Source organism: Vombatus ursinus, unplaced genomic scaffold, assembly GCF_900497805.2.
Source record: "Vombatus ursinus unplaced genomic scaffold, bare-nosed wombat genome assembly UNPS02014830.1, whole genome shotgun sequence".
Lineage (NCBI taxonomy): Eukaryota > Metazoa > Chordata > Mammalia > Diprotodontia > Vombatidae > Vombatus > Vombatus ursinus.
Genome location: NW_020954608.1, coordinates 22,911,293 through 22,934,502, shown reverse-complemented (window position 1 = coordinate 22,934,502; position 23,210 = coordinate 22,911,293). Strand labels below are relative to the sequence as shown.

The window sequence follows — 23,210 nt, the reverse complement described above, 5'->3', positions numbered from 1 at the left end:
GTTTATTTTATTTTTCTTTTAAATGTAGCCATTATCAAGCCATTTTCTAATTTTTAAAACTATAACTTCATTGTCATGTTATAAACATTTAAGGGAGGCTCCATTGTGAAGAAAGCTATGTAGTCAATCATATAACTTTAATGAAAATACTTCTGAAAGTGTGTTAGGCGTAGAACATTTGATACACTTGCTGGGTTGGCAAATTGTCCAGCCACTGTAAGATAGCTAAAGTGCTATATCCTGCATCTTGTTAAATGTAATTTAATCTTCTCTATTTCAGTAGAAGGATCTCTATTTTCATCTACATACTACAGTCCTAAGCAGCCTAAAGCTTATGTTTGTTTAAAGCTAAAACATTATTATTTCTACACAGTAATCAATGACAGATTTGAACTTCTACCTTTGGAAAGATGGACTCTAGTTAGTGTGGCAATTAAGTGCGTTTTCCCTCCTTTTGATTAAATTCCCATTTGGAAGTGTTGCATAGGGAACATTATTCTTTGGACTTTTTCCATAAATACAACAACAAAACACTGGGTTTTTCAAAGTGCTCATATATTCTAAGATACACAAAGATACAATTCTTTCTCTTAACTAATTTATTTCATATATACAATAATTTATAGCCAATAAATCTAGAATGTTTGGCTATGGTATGTCACTTTGTAGAAAAAAGAAATCTGTAACTCTAGTCAGACTATAGTTATGGTATTTTTATAATTAGCTTTGTAACGTGATAATGCTACAGATAATTATCGTGCAATATTCAACATGAACAAAAAAATTTAGAAAATGAGCATATTTTATGAATTAATATGTGCCATGTGGCCCTCATGTTATGGCCAAAGAATATTTTGAGAGTTTGCTTTGGGAGCTTTGAGAGCTTGCCATGGGAAAGTTAGGATAAGTATATAATTTGTTATCACTTTTATTGCCATTGGTATTTAATGATGATAATAAAGAAAAAGGCAAATGCTCCTGCTGAAACCATTAGAGTTAAACATTCCGCCAGGAGTAAAATTAACTTCTTTACCAGCCAATCAGGATTCCCTAGTGATCTGAAAACAGCACGAAGCAAAATTTGTTGCATTGAAAGAATACCACAGAAAACTATTGACCAGTGAGAGGTAATGACTTAAAATATAAATAGTAGCAAGAGATATTCCCACAATAATTGTACAGGTGTTCCACCTGCTGACCTACAAGCCTATGCCTGCTATAGTTAAGCATGACACTTCCCTGGGAAAATAATTTGCCCAGAATCATAAATATTCACTAACCAATGCAGTTTGGAAGCCAGCTTATTAAAACTTATTTCTATGTCTAGGACGTGGTGCTGGTAATGGGTCCCCTAATAATTTAGAATTCTGTTTGCCAAAAGAGATTTGAATCTTTCCACACCCTGTGAGCTGTGAAAGGTAGAGAATCTCAAATTCACATCTGGCTAAATGAGTCACCAGGAACTTTCTAAGTGGTGAAATGCCATTCTCCTTAGATTTGCAGCTGCCTGCTTATGGTGACCTGATTAGGCAAGGCAATCTTATGCTTACTCTAAATATCTTCTCTACTGACCCTACTCAAGCACATTTAAGTAATTATCTAGATGAAATTTATTATTCTTCTTTGTCAAGCATATACTTAAAACAAAGGCTTTTCATTTTAAATGCTTCATTTTAATTTTAAAAATGTTTTCCCCTCAAATATTGCATTGTAAAGACCTCTTTCTTGAGAGTCATAAAACTAAGCATTCTTTTAAAATAAATATATGGAAAGAAAGCACATATCCTTCCTCCCTCTCCCCTATCCACACCCCTACTTTTTAAGTCAGCTACTCAAATAGTCATTAGAACAACTGAAGAATTTTTGTTTTGATCAATAGCGCCCCTAGTAATTCATATTAAGCTTCAACTTCTATCTTACATGCTCTAGGTTGTGGGTAGCAGACATTAGGAATATGGCAGAAGGAAGCCTTCAATCCTAACAAAAATACCACTCCCATCATCTTTAATTTGAATCCAAAGAACAGTGATATCTTCCATGCATTGACCAAGAGGCAAGAATATTACTTCTGGTTTACTTTTTTGATGAATAAACTGATAAGATTTCACCCTGTTCTTCAGAAGTTTCTTATTTTTGTGGCCTGGTTTATATAATTTATTTGACAGTTTAAAGTGAACTTACGATAGCTTTTTTTTAACTGCTTTTTGGCTACATTTCAGTGCATACTTAAGCAGATGGATCAGTAGCAAATATGTATGTAATTATACCTGAAAAGAAATACTTTCCATCAAAAAATACTTACAGAAATCTTGAAACTCCTGAAATATTCTATTGTTTATTTTATTTGAACATTTCCCCACCCCCCACCCCATCACACTTCTTTATGCCTTTTGTTAGAGTGGTTGAAAAGTTGCACAAGTTTTCACCAATAGTTTCCTGGAATAGCGAAATATCCCAGATAATAATAATGCTTCTCATTTTCATAGTACTATAAAGTTTACAAAGTTCTTGGATAAAAATTCTGTGTCATAGTGCATATGTTTGTACTCTCATTTTACAAATGAGGAAATTTATTCCCAGATAGATTATTTGACCAGGGCCCCAAGGCTAATAAGTTAGTAACTATCAGAGCAGTTCTAGAACTGGAATTTTCTAACTCAAAATCTAGTGGTCTTTTCATGACACTGAACTGAACTTCTGATAGAGGCCCATGAAAAGTCACAAAAATATTAACATACAAAGGTTTGCTTTAGGTTAATCTGATAGCCATTATTTATAAGTGATATGTATAATGATATGGACAGCTGTCATCAGTTTAGGTATTCCTCAGTAATCCATCCTTTAATAGTTGGGAAGAGTCATATTTGAGGTAGATAAAGAAATATATAGAAGACATGACTAAAATGATAGGAAATACATGTATAATAAGTGAGAAGAAATATTAGATGGGTATAAACTTTTGAAAAAAGATGACCAAAGTCAAAATAAATACAAGGTAAGGTTTTAAAAGAGGTTATATGGTTGAAGTTATTTTGATACAGATTACCTGGATAGCATCAAGATAGTATGTAAAAAGGATATCATCAAAATCTGGTCTCAGGAAGGAAGACAAAAGATGAGTTTCAATACTGGTTATTTAAAAGGGGAGTTTAAAACGTAAATCTTAAAAGGAAATAAGATTTTTTTGAATATTTTGAAGCCAAGAAGCATATTGTCTCATCATACCATAATTATAATAATAGCTAATATTTATATATCATTTTAAGGTTTACAAAATGCTATATGTATGGATAATTCTATATGCATATTACATACATATATACGTATATATGGGTGTATTATAATTCTGTGCTTACAAAAGCCCTGTGAAGTAGTTGCTGTTTTTCCTCACTTTACAAATGAGGAAACTGAGGTTAACAGAGGTTAAGTGACTTGCCCAGAGTTATACAAGTAGTCTGAGGCAAGATTCAAGTTCAGATCTTCAAGACTGTTCACTATATCACCTAATTACTAGATATCTATATTATCCCTTATTGTGGGCCTTTATGACTAAGGAGATTAATATAGGACTAAAGCTCTTGATATGCTGATTCACCATCAAGATCATGCTTTAGCTCATGACCAAAATTGAAACTTCAGGAATTTTCTGGATTTTCAGTATCTTTTTATTTCACATTACATTTTTCTTAGTCTCTGGGACAGTAAAAAATCATCAGAATATTATGTCTCTTGCATCTGGATTAGACTCAGTATTATGCATGTTGTGGCAACCTAGGCAATACCTGCAAATACTTGTTGACAGTGAAATGAATGGACAGTTTGCTTTACTCTCATTTTTTTTTCTGCTTTGCTTAAACTTCTGCATATTGATTCTTTTAGTTTCTTGGAGAATCAAAATAAACTCCTTTGCCTAATTAATTATGTAGTAGCAAGCTGATATGTGGATGCATGAGGAGAGGAAAAGGGAAAAAGAAAGAGAGAGAAGAGGAAAGGAGAGATTGAGAGGGAGGGGAAAATGGAGGGAGGGAGGGAGGGAAAGAGAAAGAGTGAGAGAGAGAGATGCAAACTAATTGTCAAAAATGTCAAATGACATGACCACGAATATTTGCATTCAAAAGCGCATATTTCATTTATGTTTCTGAATAGTAAGCCAATATGGATTTTTTTCCCCATGCGTAATAGGCAGTAGAAGAATAAGACTTATAAGGCTTTACATAAAAGATTGGAAACCCTAATCTGTTTTATGAGAGTACAGGTGTAGTAAACATGATTATTGAACTACAAAAGGCAAGATTATAAAACTATATATCAGATGTTTTCTGTCTTCAGATCGCTTTCCATCACCAAATTCATTCATGAATCCAAAAAGAAAATAGGCAAAGTAATAATTATTTTGCATTTTACTGATGAGTAATGACTTAGGCAAGTCTCATGGTGCAGACCATTTTGGAATTGGTTCTGTAATTTAGGAGGATTTAGAGTGAAGGGGAAATAGTATTTTGTTTGTGTTTTTGTTTTTTTGTCATTATATAAGAGGCATGGGGGAATAAATTTAAATGCTCAGAAATCCTGAGCAAAGTAAGGACTTGTTAAGTGAACAGGAGGGAGAAAAAAGCTTTTCTATGTATTCTTAATTACTTCTAACATTGAAATACAGTTAACTTTTTAAAAGGAGAATTTTTCAAACTTTTCCGTAAGGTGACAGCTGGTCTTAGAGCCATTACTGTGAATTGCAGCTTAGCATGTAACACCCAAGCCTCCACCCTCCATTTTTTTTTTAAATGAGGAAGGGAAGTGTATAGTATATTAGGTCACATGTTGTTTAGAACTTAAGAAATATTTTGGAATAAGATATTGCATCTCCAGCTAAAGCAATTTATCAGAAGAAAATCTTCATAACAAAGCAGACTTTATCATAGACTTGAGTCTACGAAACAGTATGCTTTGTCATTGTAATAAACCCTTTTAAAGAGATTTTATTCTAGGTTGTAGCATACTCTTCGCACTTGCTAGCAATGAAATGCAAGCAGTTTCAAGTTTTGTTTTTTTTTTTGAAGCAGTTAAAAGGACTTCGAAGAATATTGAGATTACGGTAAACTTATATTTGAGCTGAAGCATTCCTTTCAACTGGTAACAGAAAAACTCTTTGTACCACATTTATGAACTGCTGTGCAACAATTCTTAGGAGTGTTGTCTGTTTTCTTTTCTCTCTTATTTTTTTTTAATTTGATAAGAAAATAGGTGATGTGCACTTACTGAAGGCATAAGACCAATAACTTAATAACTGAAAACACTCAACAACCAACCTGCTTTCTTCATTTGTATTCCACAGAGGCCTCATTTTTTCCTCCTCACTGCCTAGTCTGTACTGATCAGTATTAACAATGGCATTTTTGTCTCGCTTGAACAAGGTCTTGTTCCATTTTATTTGAGGTACAGATAATCTCATAAAAGTAACAGGTATTTTCTAGGTTATATTTTGGAGTCTAATTATTTAGATGATAAAACCCCAAACTTCCGGAGACTTTATTTTCTTGGCACTCAGTTCCCCAAAGTATCTTTAATAATGGCAAGGGCTTTAAACAGGGAGAAAGAGAAGGGAAAGGTCCATCTGCAAAACATTTTGAAATGTTGAAAAACGTGATGGAATTAGGAAGCCGATAGACAAGAGAGTGACTGTGGCAGAAGATAATTTCTTTTTCTAGAGCTGGATGTTAGCCAGTGCAATTTGGAACCCAACCATCGTTTTTACTGTCTTGTATCTCTCCTTTCTCTGAGTCCCTCCCCACCCCAACCTGACCCCCACTCTCTCACTCCACTCCAACTTTAGAAATTACTCAAGGTTGAGAAAGCTAGGGTCTAACATAGAGTTTCAGCACTTTCCTCAGAGAATTTTTTTTTTGGCCATTGGAAATGCTGATACATTTATTTGTTTAACCCATCCTTAAGTTTATACAGCCAAGAATTTGTGACTAATTGGCCCAGTTCTGCTTTAACTTTGCCTTGAGTTAAATATTTCTCGCTCCTCTTCCTTGAGAACACAAGGGGTCTTTCTTTCTCTGAGTCCCTGTTTACCTTAAAGTATTTTGAACAATGATGTCACAGGAGAAAACAGGAAAATAGCATAAGGAGAGCCTTTCTCAAACTGTTACAAGTTCAGTCCAAAGGAGGGACATGCATGTTTTACTGAAATCTCTATTCATCAGAGAGAGAGGGAGAGAGTTAATGCTTCCTTAGAGATTGAATTCCCTTTGTATCTCGCCAACTCCTCCTCCCAACACACACGCTTTCACATATTGCTGGCACTAAAAGCATTCACAGGGGTCAAATTATTAGAAGTTCAACCCTGTTTTCTTAACTATTGCAATTTACCTGCTATCCTACAGCTTCCAATATCTTGGTAATTCTCAAATAACTATCATTTTTGGCCTGAAACAAAGAAGCACCAACTATTTAGTGGGGATTTTTCCATGTAACTTTAATCTTTTTAGATTTTCCAAAGGATGTTTGTACCCACACATTTTTTTCCCTAGAATGCCTTTTTAAAAAAGTTTTGTTGTAGGGGATGACTGGCATCAGGCACAGAAGGAAATACAGTCAATGTGAAAACAAGATGTATCAATAATTAAAAAAAAAACTCCTATATTTCCAGTTCCTTGAAAAAATGTCCTATTAAAAATTCTTTCTTCCCTATGTCATATTTGGGACAAATATTTGACAGTGATATTTTCTATAATTTTCTTGATCTGTTGCCTCTCTCCTATACTAATAAAGCATTTGAGTTGAGAGGAAAAAAATACAAGGAAACAAAAATGATAATAGCAGATGTTACAGGGTGACTGTGTATGATTTTCACATGACTCAAAAGAAACACACCTTGGGAAGATTACTGAATTTTTGTTTGTTTGTTATTAGGGTTGTGTTTTTTATAGCCTAGTTCCTTGGAAGAACTCGTTAACCAACTTACTTTGAAACTCCTAACATAAGATGTTTCTCTTAAAGATCAAGTCTGCTTCTAAGGATGGCATGCCCTCTAGGTAGAGGCTATGTCTATTAACTAAAACAACAAGCAAATAAGTGAAGGGAGGTGCAAACAAGTTTAGAAAAGTATCTCGACTTAAGTGTTTTGCAAATCACATCTCTTGAATAACCCTGATGCTGTCTAACTTCTTAGGTTTTATTTGCAAAAATTTTAAAAATATATATATTTTCACCTGATAATGATAGAACTTTGAGGTTTTGTACTAAAGGGGAGGTTACCAAACAGTGGTCGGTTTATTAAAGTTTCTTTAAAACTTGCCTTTTGCCTTTCTCATTTTAGTGTATTAAAAAAATTGAACATGATAAACATATATTGTAGTACTAAGCATTGAAGCTAATATAAAAATTGAGAAGTTTGTTTTCATTTCCATTAATTTTTCATTAGTAGGCAAAATGCATCAGTGAAATGATCAACATTATTTCATGAGTAGCAGTGTGGAGTTCTGTGTAGAGAACTGCCCTTGGTGTTGGGCCTACATGGGCTCCAGTCATTCCTTTGACTGTGATCCTGGATATGTCACTTACACTCTCATTTTCCATTTCCCCATCACTAAAGTTAGGATAATAATAAAATGGAGTCAGGTTGGCATAGTGGATAAAATCCTGGACTTTCAACTCAAGTCCATAAACACATATTAAGTTCCTACCATGATGCCAGCTAGTATGCTAAGTGCTGGGGATACAAATAAGAAAAAGACAGTTTCTGCCCTGAAGGAGCTTACAATCCAATGGGAGAAAACCCCATATAAAAGGAAGCTCCAAAGTGGAGGTAGAAAGGAATAAGAGAGAGGGTTCCCAGTGCAGGGTAGGCAGTCTTGTTTAGTGGAGTTCAAACCAAGCAAAGCTGCAGATAGAAAGTGGAGAGTGAGTCAGAAAGTCCAGGTCCTGCCTTCTCTGAAAGAGAGCTTTGGGTGAAGTTCAGTGCTCTCCCTTCCAGCCCGTAGGGGAGAGGAGGTTGAGGGAGCTGGCAAAATGTTCAGCATACAAGACCAAGTTAAACAGCATGATGAGATTTTAAGTCATCAGTTTATCCTGGGCAGCCTGGAGTTCAAATCCCGTCTCGTTAAACCTTTCAGCCTCTGTTTGCTCATCTGTAATAATATAAAGTAATAATAGCAACTACCCACAGGGTTATAGTAAGGATCAAATGAGATAACTTATGTAAAGTAATTTGAAAACCTTAAAGCATTATATAAATACTAGCTCTTATCATCATCACTTAGACTGACAATGCCCCTAGGCAACTCTCTGAGATCATAAATTGAAGAAGAGTTGTAGATTTTTATTAGAATATTAGAAGAGGGAGTTTCCTAGGATAAGAGCTTTCCCCCACCCCCCCAAAAGGAAAGGAAAATCACAAATTTTACCCTAAAAATGATTTGTTAGAACTTAGAATAATTTTATTTAAGGACTCTTCAGTTTTAGCCTCTCTGTGCTGTATAGAACATTATACCTCCTACTCTAACAACCTGAGACATCATTAATGTGAGCAATTCCTTCACAGGCACACATCATGACTCTTCTATGATTTAGTTGACAGTCTTGGAGAATTGCTATGGCCTGCAAAATTCATCACATGAGGCCAACCTAATGACAAGCCTCTCTGAAGCTAACTATACTAGTCCTTGGAGGACAGATGTATAGTTTTCCACAAAGCCTATATTTAAGCCTTTCCATTTTGATAGGATCTTCTAGGTTCTTTCTATCCATCAGTGGAAATTAAAAAAGTTCATTTGCTAGAAAATAAAAGCCATTGTGAAATAAACTATTTTTTTTTTCAGAACCAGTTACTCCAAAGTGGGAAATTATTTTATTCCATTTCAATCCATACAGGAAAAGAGTTGTATATTAATATATCTAAGGCAGAAAACTCATCATTATTTTTAGCATGTTTGACACCTAAATTGAATTTGATACAGTGCTATGAAATAACCATATATGAAAGCTTGAAAAATATAAAAACTTGAGGTTAAAAGAAAAGATAATAGAAACTAAGATGGCAATAGTACAGTTAGAAGGATTACTAGTAGACGATAGGCAGAAAATAGAGAAAGATTTAGAAAACGACTTTCAGGAGAAAAAGTACTAAGGAGTTCATGTCTATGTAGGGCAATGACAATTCTGTTATTTTTAACCTTTTAAAAATAAGTAATGGCATGGATTTTTCTTACCTCTGTCTCCTACTAGCCACATGATTGAGGGGAACTTACTTCTCAGTGTTCTAGACAACTCTTTAAAAATAAAAGTTGCAGAAACAGGGCAGTCTTGCATAGGTAGAGAGTGTTACCTCATTCAGGTATTCCCTCTCTCAATGAAATTACAGATCCCCTTCATAATCTTAATAATGTATGTGTGTATGTGTATATGTGTGTATACACACAAAATTTATATATGCGTGTGTGTGTTGACAAGGCGATTGTTGGCTTCATCATTCCATGAGAGATCTAGTTATTTGAGAAGTCGGTAGAAATTATAATTTAAAACCTAAAAAAATGTTTATAATTAACCCATTTAGTTCTGATCCTAAAGTGTGTGTTTATCCTGGCTCCTTTTTAACATACTTCCCTGCTGTTTTCTCCTTACCTCACCTCAGGTTTCAGTTTGGAGAATCTGAAAATCCAACTGTTTTCGTTCATTCATGGATCATCTGCTGTGTACTGGCTACTATACTAGGCACCAAGGGAAAATACTAAAAAGAATAAAACATTTTCTTTCAGAAATTTTACAGCACTTTGGCATTTAACTAGTTTTGTTAGCTGAAAAACTAAGGAAAAGAAAATAAAAGGTTTTCATCTTTTTTTTTTTCAAACATCCCATAAAAAACCTCAAGTTGATTTAAAATTTGGAACATAAGAACAATTCCTACTGTAAATAAACATGTGGGAGGATGTTCAAAAGTAATATATACATTGGTTATACTAAATTCCAGGCACAAACATTGATTTAGATTATTTATTCTTAAAAATAAAATAATTTTGCCCATATCTTCTGGTTCAAAATTCAGTTTAAAGACCTTCTTCTCCTATTAAGTCACTTTTTACCTTTTTTACACTAAAATTTTCAAGAAACCTTTTTACTCAGAGCACATAAAATATTTTAGCGCTAGATTTTTGCATAAAAATGAATAAACTTTAAAGAACTATTAATTCATTTTACTTTTCTCCTCTTCTCTTATTCAGAATAAGTGCAGAATCATTACCTTCATTTAAACTAATGCAACTAAAAGAAAATACTACTGAGTTGGGTGCATTTTTAGTGATTTTTAAAACCACTAATTACTTTTGATCTATAACAGGATAATTCATTAGGGCAATTCTCCAAATAATCCCAAGGTGACATGAATTCTTTTATGGGGTAACAGTCTATAGGAAGTACTCCTTGGAAAACTGATAAGCTTTTCTGGTCATTCTGTAGCTTTAATCCACTGCCTGGAACATGAAAGTGTTCAGGATAGCAAGTGTGTAAATCACTAAAATCAAAGTTATTTTGGGATTATATTGTTTTACCACTACTGCCTTTTCAATGGACTTGCTATATGTGTCAGATGCAGTAACATCAACTTAATGAATTAATCTTGTGAAGAAAGAGAACACTTTCCTTCACCACCTGTCTGTCCTACCCCCTACCATACCCCCAAATTCTTGCCCTTTTCCCACTACCCTGCAGATTATTGAGTAATGAGAAAGTGTTGATGCCTGAACACTTAGGTCTTCCATTATAAAAGAACTAAAGTCTTTCATGGTAAGTGTTTACATTTTTAATTAAAACCCAGGAACAAACAACAACACAACAAAATCCCTTTCCCTCCTTTGTAAAGTGTGAACTTTCATTTGAATTCAGAAATAAAGCAAACTGCCTGTTAGTGTACACTGTAAAAAGAGATAGGAGAGAAGAAAAAACAAAGCTGCCTGATCCTAGTATTTACTATGTCAAAGTACCTGTGAGGTATTTAACCTGAGATTATTGGGGGGGGGGGGAGAATTAACCTGCTTACACAATATACTGGTTTAGAAAATGATGGCATGGTGCTTGAATACCTACATATGCATGCTATAATAGGAAAGTTTAATAACCCTTCCTCAGGTCAAGAAATGGAGTTGGGGGTGGAAAGAAAAGGGGGGCGGAAATTATTTTTATTGGTCCTTGACACTCAGCAGGGATTTACTGAACTTTGTGGTCTTCCTTTGCTCTTTGAGACAGGACAAGAAAAAAATGTTTTTAATTAATGAGATGCATAGTATTTAAAATATCATCCAGAGCATTCCAGAAGCTGGAAAACTGTAGACATTTTTAAATTCAGAGAATCCTTTTGAGAGTCCCCTGTTGTAATTTATAATTCCCAATGGACCTATACTTGTCTTGAACTGATTGTTGAAATAGGTTTTTCTTGGAATTTTTTCACTGAAATTGGGAAGGTAGTGGAGCTGTGAGCGGGAGGGGGATGGTTGGATGTTCTCTAACAAGATTTTAAAACCTTCAGTGACAAACTTACATTGATGGAAAGGACTCAGGTTGTTGCTTCCTCTCTTTTTACTGTGCATACATTCTAGCAGAATTATACAACACACATGGGCTATTATTTATGTAGGTAGCAGAATTTAGATTTTTTTTAAATCAAAATTGCGCCCAAAAATGGCTATTAAATAGCTTATGCCTTGGGAAGTAAATTTATAGCTACATGCCTTTCACAAGCACGCTGGAGGTTTATGTTCCCTCTTCTAATCTCTGGTAGATGTTTTTTGCATGTGTTGTGTGACAGCAGGGAAGGGGAGTGGGTTGAGCTTGCCTGTTCTCCCATTGTCAGCTAGTCTAGTGAGTGTTGGGAAAACCTGTCTGTGGGATCTTGTGTCATCTCTCTCCTGCATGTGTACAGGAAAAGTCGGTGTGCTGCTGCTCAGTTTCTTTCTCTCTCTCTCTCTCTCTCTCTCTCTCTCTCTCTCTCTCTCTCTCTCTCTCTCTCTCTCTCTCTCTCTCCGTCTCTCTCTCCGTCTCTCTCTCCGTCTCTCTCCGTTTTCCTTTCATTCTGTTGCCACAGAGCCGAGTGAAGCAGAGAGCAGGATTAGCTTCTGCCACCGGCTATCAGAGTAGTGTAGATAAAAGGGACTGCTCCTTAAGCACCACTGCAGCAGCCCTTGTTAATTTTTTTTTTCTTTCCCCACAACAGTTGTGCCTCATTATCCAGTGCCTGCCTCATTTTTTTTTTTTTGGAGGGTTTGAAGTTTCTCTGCTCCAGTGACTGTTACAGAAGAAGAGATGTTAGAATTGCCATGAGGTCTTGATTGTCTGCATTTATGAATGAAACTGACCCAAATCACCTGTTACCTCCAGTTTCCAGATTGTTTGAACTTCTGTGGCTGCACTCTACAGGATAGAATACTGAAATCGCGGAAAGACCTACACTGTCTTCAGCATGGGTTGGCTCCGGAGGATTGCCTGTCTTTTCTGGGGAGTATTACTAGCTGCAAGAGCAAACTATCAAAATGTGAAGAACAATGTGCCAAGACTGAAATTATCCTATAAAGGTAAAGCATTGTCTTTTCTTCTCCTTAGTTCAGGTTCTTTATTTCCTTTCTTTAAAACCTTTACTTTGTTGACATGTGAGAGCTTGTGTTAATGTATGTATATTGAGAGAGGGGGAGATAAAGGAGATGATTGAAACACTTTTTTTTTTTTTAAAGCATGCCTCATGCTCAGAGTCTGACAATTTAAATGCAAACAAAGAGCACTTAATCACATTTTCAGAAAAGGAATGTATGCCTAGGACATGCTGATATATATTGGAAAGGATATTTTACCTTCCCTTTTTTCCCTGCTTTTACTCCCCTAAAATATTGTAAAAATTTCATAGCAAAACTGGCTTCTCTGTAGGTGTGTGGGTTGTACCTATATAATACCTGTCATGGCAGATTTGCATTTTCTTACTTTTTAGGCATGAAGTGGTTAATTCCCTGTCATGAATATTCAGATTGTACAAATCTGACAATCAGATGCTTAACATAAGCAGTAGATGGTGGTTTTGCCAAGAGAATATAAACTGGAAGGGACAGACTAGCTTCTGTAAAGGGTGTTATGATCGTACAAAAGATTGTGGATTTGACTAATTGATGTACTGCTAAAGGCTTTGAAAGAAAATGCTATTTTCATTTGATGTGTGTTTCTGTGTGTTTCACTAGCTAGTCACATAGCTAGAAGAGCAAGTTTGGATTTATAGACAATGTAAATAGCACACAAGAAATACATTGCAGAATTTTTCAGTAATTACTTTTTTGTCCATTTGGACAGTTTAAACATGGGATTTTGTAATGCTACCTATATCAGTAAATTTTATAACTAGATATGTCAGATATAGTAGCATAGATTCAGAATATCCACATACATCTTTAAAAGAACATTTTCACAATTCAAGAATTATTCAAGATGGAGTAGAAGAAGAAACTATTTTAACCCAAGTAGTTTATCCCTCCTAAGGTGTGGATTTCTTATGATTCTCAGATTTCCTTAGCTGGGGGTGGGGCAATAGCTTCCCATAATGTCCTATTTCACCCTATAATGTAAAGGGGAGAATGGTTGCGTCTGTGGACATGGATATCTGTCAGTTTATCTGTCTACTGTATGTTATTTTCATGCCAGCAGAAATATGTTCTTTCATTTTCACATAATGGGGAAAATCTGTCTTTCTGAATGCACTTGTGTGAAAAAAAAAAAAACACCTCAGAGAGAAGAGTTGTCATTTTCACACTTTAGATTAGAAAATTAAACACCTATTAAACATGTGTTCTCGTTTAATTATTATAAAGAAATTGTGCATTTTTGAACAACTTTTTAAGGGAAAATCCCTTCACAATGAATTTTATGGGTTTAAATATATTCTTGGATATTGAATTGAGAATTTTAAATAATCATTTAATTAAAGGAAGAGTTGTGTCACACACATACACATACACACATATGTATATATGACACTTTCCTTTTAGGTAAATTGTTCTGGATTGATCATATGATATCCATTCATCCTTTTATCATAAATATAAATTAATTTACTATTTCAAGTTATTTCCCCAACTATATGGCATTTTGTCATTTGATATTTTATCAGTATTTGCTTTATCTTTTCATGCCTTACAAGTTTCAACGTCTTATATTGCTAAACTACTTTATTCAAGTTGTTACTTCTCACAAATAAGTGCTGTTTGAGATTTTGACTCAGAGATGTCCTATGCTAGAATTTTAATGTCATGAAATTAAGAATTGTGAATAAATTCTGTGATTGAATAATCTTTATCAAGTTGGTGCTTCTGGCTAAAAAAAAATGCATATTTAAGAATTTCTTGTACAAATTGAAAAAAACGCATTAAGCTGTTAAGTCCCCCCCCCCAATTCTTTCAAGAAAGAGAAAGATAACACATTTCCATGGCAATAGATTATCCTCCATTTTACAGGGAACCAATTCCCTGTAAAAGGCCATCATTAAATGAGAATAACAATTTGGTGTGTATGCTTTAAAACTCTTTGAATAAACAGGAAGCACATCTTGATATAGTGTTTCTATTACTCTTTCATGAAAATCATTTCTCAGTAGTGGAACTAATTTGTATTATACTACCCACAATTAGAATAACCACCCTTCAGTTACCTAACAGTTCTATTTATATGCCCAGTTCTTGGCAATTTAGTAAAATAAACTGTGAAATGAACAAGAGCAAGAAGAATAAAAGGAATGTGTCTAGCAATTTTTCTTCTGTTATGTTGTTGAGCTGTCATTACCTTTTTTTCTACACATATTTTTTTTCAAAGTAAATGTCTTATATCCAATTGTCTGTTTCTAAAAAAATGATTGAGACTTCTAGCTACTTTTCTTTTTCTAGCTAATTAGATGTCAAACACAGTTAAAACAGTCAATGCTTGCTCCTAAAAATATTCCAGCATGATTCATGAAGGGTTAAATCCCTGCCAACCCTAATTTCCCATGGTCACTTGTTTTCAAAGATCCACTATTAACTCAGTCATTGCTCAGGTTGCTAAGAAGTTTCAATTAACTACACACAGTTCTAATATTCACTTTCCACTTGTCTTATTACCTGGCCTTGCAACAGATGAAAGGTATTTGACAGGACAAATGAAGATAGTAAGGTAGGAAAAGAAGGGATTTTTTGTAAATATATGATAACAGGGGGTTCCTTCAGTATCCAGCAGCGGGGGAGGGGATGAAAAGATGCTTTCAGATCCTTCTGCAGAAGTGATAGATTAGAAAAACAGGTTATAGTAACTCTTCCCTCTGAACCAATCTGATTTAGATTCCTTGTGGGGAAGGCACTATGAGAAGTCTCTAAGTCTCAGCAATCACAGGCACTTTTCATTCAAGGGATCTCATCCAGAAATTATGTCTTGTTTTCCTTAAATATCTGTAATATGGCTAAATGTTGAAATGCCTCTCTGGAACTAGCATTCTATAACTGTTCTTTACCTCCCTCAAAATTGTTTAAATTCCACATCTCTTCTGAAATATTAAAAAGTCATCTTTCTTTTGGAAAGCATAATACAGTAAATACTTCAGGATCAAAAAAACTAATAGAAATGATAAGGAAATGGAACAAAGCTTTGGGTTTTAAAAAGTGACAAATATTTAACCATTCTGTCTAATGAACTGTTCCAGATGAGAGAGACAGAAAAACAGAGAGGGAGAGAGAGAGAAGCAGTAATGTATACAGTGTTCAGTCCTCGATATGACAGTGATCAAGTGAGACTGAAGTGTAAATCAGTGACTGTAACCTTAGCTTCAAAAGTATTTCTTTCTTGGTTAGTAACACCAATAAAGTAAATGGTAGTTTCATTCATGGGGTTTCTTTTTAAGGTTTTTATTATGATATTATATAATTTTACAAAGCTCCCTCCCTTCCCCCCAAAAAAATCCCTAAGATCTTTTAAAATGAGAGAACAAGTTAAATGAAAGTATTTCATATTCATCTGTTTGCTAAATGAAGAGTATTTGTTTATAGAAAATTACTGTAGTAGATTTTATGAGGAATGGGTTTTTCCCCCTTTCTCATTGCTCAGTGAAAGTATAATACTTCTGAACAAGTAATTGGAAAAATATTCCACACAGATTCAGTAGTACAACTTCTTGACTTCCTTGCAGACCTCTAAGACCTTTCTCTTTCCCCCAGAGTTATAATATACATGAAAGATACCTTCATGTTAAGCATACATATTCTTTAACTTTATGAAAATAAATCTCCTAATCCACCTGGCCACTGATGATGACAACAGCTTGCTCACTGAACGGTATGAGTAAAAGGTGGTATATGTTAGTCTAAGCAATATGCGCCCTAGGCCTGAGGTACAGACTGGCTCCAAAAAATTAAGATAAAGATGATGGTTATTCTAAGAACATGAAAGCAAGAAGTATATGCGAGCCATATCAAGTTCTAAGTGACTGAGGATGGATTTGAGCCCAGGGACTTTGATTTCAAATCCACTGTGCCATGCTGCCTTATTATCTTTATATTTGAAAGAAACCTGACATTTGAAAATCCCCATGTGGATTTTCATAAGGAACTTGCCAATGGTAAAATTTAAGAAATTAATATAATTCATGGTAGCAGCCAGTAATTCATGAACTTGGCACCAGCCACTGCCCCTCTCTAAAATATAAAGTCATGCATTTTCACTTGGTATCATTTTTGTTAAGTACTGATTAAAATTTTCTGACCTACATTTAGGAGGTCATTTCTTTCTTTTAATGACAGTGAACTTTTAAGTATATTTGCTATTCTTGAAGTGTCTAGTTAAAAGCCCTGAAAATTGCTGGGGGTGGGGTGAGAGAGGATTATTCATCCTCTCAAACAAACACAGTCCTTACAATAATGGATGCTCCCTCACACTGCTCCAAACCTAGCCCAAGGATGCCAGTAAAAGTCTAGTCCTTAGCTCCTTTGCTAAAGCCCTCAACCATATTGACATTATGTGGTTTCTGCAGGATAGACTTTGGCAAGTAGGCATGTGATTGAGACCACAGAGTCTTTCCACTTTCCACTTCAGCCACTAACCCACTTGACATTGATTGTTAGTCACTAGAAGCCTAAACCAGATCTGAACTAATGACCCAGAGAAAATATCTACCACCCACACATCCCTCTTCCCATTTTTCTTTCTCTTCCTGTTCTCACACGGGTAATTCATACTACTCCACCCAGTCCTGGCTCATCAAAATATGAATTACCAATAGATATGTGCCTGGTAGTTTAATACCTGCCATTCTAAAGGACTAAAAACTTGGAAACACTCCTTTTCCTAGTATCATGGGACCTAGAACTAAAATAAACCTCAAATATCATCTAAAGCTCAGCTCTCTATTTTCCAAACAAGGACACAAATCTAGAAAGGCTAAATTATTTGCCCAAGGTAATATTGGTTTTTCATTGGAGAACTGGGACTTGAATCCGGGTCTTCTGAATCCAGTGCTCATGTTATTTGTACTAAACCGTGTACTAACAAGTTATAAACAGTTTTATAACTCAAATTATGAAAAATATTAACATGTTCATTATTTAATTAAACACATAAAATAATGTTAATCATTCTGATTAGGAAGTAGGTGAACTTGGAGTCCTGAAATCTTGATTTCAAGTTCTGTCTTAGGAACTTACTAGCTCTGTGACCATAGGCAAGTCACTTAACATTCGTCAACTTCAGTTGCCTCATCAATAAAATGAGGTAGTAATTCTACCTACCTCACAGGGTTGTTATGAGGATAGAGCGAGTTAATATTCATAAAGAGCTTTATAAAACTTCAAGTGCTATATAAATGTTAGCTATTATTGTTATTAATAAAATTAATAATTGCAGTATTTTCTTATGTTATACTTACTCATATGATACATATATTTACAAATAATTCCTATAAAAGCAAATGACAACTCCTTAATTTCAAAAGATAAGTTTTTTATCAGCATAGGTAGAATGAATTATATGGATATCCTGAATTTAATAACATTAGGTGAATTTGCCCTTCTGCATTTTTAATTTGTACTTTAATTTCATTTCCTTTTTTTATTAAGTTGTCATGGACTTCAAAGGGAAAATGTGAATTAAGTTATGTTTCATGTTTTATTCATATCTTTCTGTTTTCAAATTTTCAGATTGTAAATCCAAAAAAGACAAGATTCTCAAACTACCGTTCAAACTTTTTGGAAATTATTTAAATCTGAAGTAGGCCAACAGTGATTACATTTGAATCTCTTTAATCCATTCTATATCATATCAGTACCAGAGGTGCTTTTGAATAGAATATTTATCTGATATCTGGTACATTGAAATTTCTGTCCTTTTTCAACTGTTGTTTCTTTTCCTAATTTTTGTAGTTCCCCTCTTTCTCCTCTTCCTTATTCTCTCTGTCTCTTTCTCTCCTTCCTGTCCCTCTCCCTATATGTATTTCAGTACATACATATGAACGTATACCTACATGTGTCTGTATATATATAGAATATATATATATATATCATACATTAAATTGTGCATGTTTAATACATGTTGACTGCTTGTTAATATTTGAAATTAGACCTTTGTATCAAAACAAAAAGCCTCTTACCACAGTGCCTGGCACAGTGGAGGTGCTTAACAAATGCATGTTCCTTACTTTCCTACAAATCAACACACACAAAAGAAAAATCCCTGAAAAACTATACTCTATTAATCTCTTCTTGTAGTTACAAGAACAATTCTCCTTTGCTTGTGACAATATCAAAGTTTTCAGTTAGCATATGAAATATACATCTCTGTGTGTGTGACATACACATGCAGACATTAGCTGAAGTTGTAACATAGGTCATGAGTGGTTAGTGTGATGACTTTACCCCTCTATATGGTCCAAGTTACTAGGCAAATGAACTATCAGGATTTGTAGTTCTCGGCTTTCACTAATAGGTGGCAGTAGCAATTTGTGACAGCTATTTCATTAGTTTGGAAATGGTCAAGAAAATAGGATAAATACACAGTCAGTACTGTGTGGAGACCCAATAGCAAAAGATAGAGTTGTTGGCTTTAATACAACTTGCTAAAGAATTTGCTTTGTGTTAGTTTTGCTACTTCATTATGATTCAAATCTTACCACAGTTCAGTTGTGGCTGAAAAATATATTGACCATGTAGGAAAATATATTTTTCACGTATATAATTTCAAGGCACTTGGTAGGCTGAAGTTAAAATGCTTTTGTTTTTACTATGATTTGTGAAATATGCTTAAGTGTGGTAAGATAGTCTTCCTTTTGACATCAGGTTTTACATCTTATGTGATCACAAAGTAGCCAGATAAGGAACAGGAAGTTTTTAGTATGTGTTTCAAAAAAAGACAAAAAAAAAAAACCAAAACACCTCCCTATGCTATTCCTCTCTAACTTATAGTTTCTTTGTAATTACTTGCCCTTAATTAAACATATGCGAACATCCACCATCCTTCCTGACACAAATAATTCTGAAAGTTTCCATCCACTCCATCTGACCATTGCCAAGATATAAACATTTGTGTAAACAAGGAATTCTGACACTATTTTCAAACATTAACAAAGCTGGATTCTGTCAGACCCAGGATAGGAAAATACACAATTTATAATAGAGCTAGGGAAAGAAGTCAAGGAAAAAGAAAATCATGGTGATATAAAGAATGAGTAGGTTTAGGTTTATTGCTTAGTGTAAAACTTAAGAAAAAGTTTACCTTAAAACCTGTTTATATGTATTTGTTTATGCACATGTACACATGCATGTACATGCATACATACTTATCTAGTCATACTTATATATCATGTTTACATTACAGAAGTACAATGATTTCACATTATGTGCAAGCATAATACTATATACTTGTAGCAGAATTAAACAAGGCAAAATATTTCAGCCATTTTTTTCATTGATAGTTGAGATCATACATGACTTCATATGTAGGTAGACTAATATTTCCAATTTTCCACTACTTGCAAAAGATTGGCCATGGAAAAGGAGATGGCAAAACTTTTCAGTGATATCATATAGATGTGGCACTAGCTATAAAACTATGATCATTCTGACTCTTCATCAGAAAAATAAGTAATATTTTCAGGAGTTCCACTTTACAAGGAGTTTACCTGAAAATTTATATCCATGAAATTTCATTTATTCAGTTCTAAAAGTTCAAACATAGCTAAAAAGAAATTGTGAAAATATTCCTTATAGTTTTTTTTAAATTACACTAAATACATTGTCATATTAAGTAAATATAATGAAAGCTCAAATTAAAACTAAAATACATTCATAACATGTACCAATGTACATTGGTAGAGAAGGTGAGTCTATTTCTTACCTTCCATTCTAGAAAAGAACCAATTATATGCCCTCAGATGAAAAGTTCTGGGGATTGGGCAGGGGGGAAGGGCAGAGTAATACTTTCCACCACCTAATCATGAGTCTCCTTTGGAGTTAATCCGTATCTAGAATAAGGGGGAAAGCCCCTGTAATCCAGGAAGCATTTGGGGGTGAAACCACATTCTTGGAGAGAGGAGATGCAGGGAAGTACTGTAGCTCATTCCTAGAAATGTATTCTTTTTTTCCCCTTCTGGTGCCTGCAGAGCCATGGAAACCAGGTAGAAGATTTGTTTCTCTGGAACTGTGAGCAGTCTTCATCTTTCTAATTCTGTGCTGCCTTCTTTTATACAAGGCAAGGAGAGATGGGAAGATTGTCTCAGATCCAAAGAGTGTGTAATGATGTTTTGAACATCACAAGTATTGAATCAACTTAATTCATTCATCCAATCAACAGACATTTTTAGCCACCTATCATATATTAAAATATTATGCTAAGTGCTAGGGCATATATACAAATGAGTACAATGTAGTTCTTGTCCTTAAGTTTATGTTGTTTGTAATGGAAAGTAGCTCTCTATATCTGAATGTTTATATTAGGTGAAAAAATCCTTCAATGCAATGCTTAATGTCGTAACTAGACACATACATGTCCATGTGTGAGTGAGTACATAGTGTTCAACCATAGTTAATACTCATAATTTGTGTTGCTGCCCTATTCTTAAATAAACTGCTGCTCTTTATCGGAAAATATTACACATGAATAAAAAAAGATGCAAGCAACTCCACACACCAATTATGCCTACAGAGAATAATAGTTAGAATATGACTGAGACAAATATATATGTATGTGTGTGTATGTATATATATATATGTGTGTGTGTGTGTGTGTATACACATATACATATATCTGTATGTGTATACATATATGAATGTATTGCATATGTATGTATATGTATATGTATATTTCAGATTTCTGAGGAAGGCATTCTAATTACAGCCAGGCAACAAGACTACTAGTCCACAGAAGAGAATAGGTAGACTGATATCCACTATTATCTGTCACATGACATTTTGGTGCTATCATACAATCATTTGCTTTTTGGTAGAGTTATCATTTGACAGTGCATTCCCAGCATAGAAGAATTCTGACCCCAGTGAAGGCTGTTGGAGCATGCAGAGGGATCCTCCTGACACATGGTTCTGAATTTTTTGAAGTTGCTTATAAACATGAACATTGCCACAGGAGGAAAACATAGCCTGCTTACTCTCTAATATATGTTTTGTTTTGATGAGTGTAATAATGTGGTTTGATCAACAGTACTTTGTCTCTTTTCAGAGGCACATTTTAAAATAATGCCAATTTAGCACATGTAAGTGTGCTTATATCTATATACCTATGGCATTCAATAAGTACATGTTGAATAATTGATATAGTTTCTCATCACTGATGTCTTTGGCAGAGGGAGGAGGTTAAGGGAAGTAGGAGTTTTTCATTTGTTCTAGTCTTTGAACTTTCTTTCCTCCAGGTTATGAGCTGAAGCTTTGCAATGGAAGTTCCAGTTAATTCAGAAGACACAATTGCATTTAAAATATTGTCTGAGTTAGTTAGAACCTCTTCTTGATGTACAGTCAATATAAAATAAAATAAACTATCCATTTGAAGCAGTGTCCAAGCTATCCAAGTAGAGATAAATCCATGTAATCTCAGACAATAATATTGTACTTTGAAATTTTCAAGAAAAAGAGGATTAGTTCTGTTGAGTCCAATCCTTTCACATGCTTTAAGGAAAGGATTTAGTGTAACAGTATTTCATACAATTGTGCATAACAGAAAACAATACGTTCCTTTTGCCATGCTGCTATGTTGAACTTTCAATGATTAGATATAAATAAAGACAAATTAGCACAGTAGATTATGAAATATTTATTGAGTTCCTCCTGCATGCAAAGCATACAATTGGGAAAGCAAGGGGGAAAAAGCACATGCAAAGCCAAATAACAATAAAATACATAAATAACATTTTTATAGCAATAGAAGAGATGTCAGTGAGCAGCATATAATTGCAGGCAACATATACTGTAGAAGTACACTTGAGGGGAGTGGCAAGATCAAGGGTGTAAACATTGCTGTGCATATTTCAAGTAGGCTGAAGGAGTTGATCATAGGAAATAAGTAAGTTGAACTTGGTGGTTAGGGTGTTGGAAAGAGTATCAGCATGCATATTGATGTCATCTTGCATGAAAGGTGGGAATTGGGGAGGAGAGAATGACTGAGGAGTAGGCACTGAATGTGTTGAGAAAGGAAGGAGTATTTCCTAGAGACTGATAGATCACAGATACCAGAATCTTTATTGGGTAAAAGATATGGATTGAATGAACTCAAGGGTTGAAAGGTAACTGAGTGATAGTGGTAGAGGAAGGGCCTGCAAAGCATAATGGGGAGCAAGGAGTGTTCCAACTCCCCCGTATTTACTCGTGCATTTGAGAGAAAGTGCCACCAGAGCTAGAAAGAATGGCCAGGGAAACTGTGTCATCAGAAGGGAGCCAAGGACATAGAATGCAGGGCCAAGCACAGATTCTTGGGGCACTCCATTGGAGAGCATTCCAAACTGACATGAGATCATTAATGACTACACTTTCAGGTATGGCTATTCAACCAGTTTATCTTTAGCTTACCTCTTTCCATCTTGCTTATGAGAACTGCATGAGAGATTGCTTTTCTAAGTTCTACATTAGCTAGATCTACTTTATTCCTCTGATTTGCCAGTCTGGTAACTCTATCGAAAAAATAAAAATAAAAATAAAGAAACCAAGGTAACTTGGCATGACTTGTTCTTA

General features: G+C 34.6%; 1 protein-coding gene across 3 annotated transcripts in view; it reads left to right on the top strand.

Moving 5' to 3' along the window:
* Positions 1 to 23,210, top strand: part of SEMA3A (semaphorin 3A) — a 596,670-nt gene that overhangs the window by 290,011 nt on the left and 283,449 nt on the right. For 2 of the 3 annotated variants that reach the window (XM_027838692.1, XM_027838693.1), the window contains one exon: positions 12,370 to 12,563. In XM_027838692.1, the coding sequence (XP_027694493.1) occupies positions 12,452 to 12,563 (112 nt within the window). In that variant the 5' untranslated portion in view covers positions 12,370 to 12,451. Of the gene's footprint in view, positions 1 to 12,279; positions 12,564 to 23,210 lie in introns of those variants that run through there. The other variant, XM_027838691.1, reaches the window with a different exon arrangement.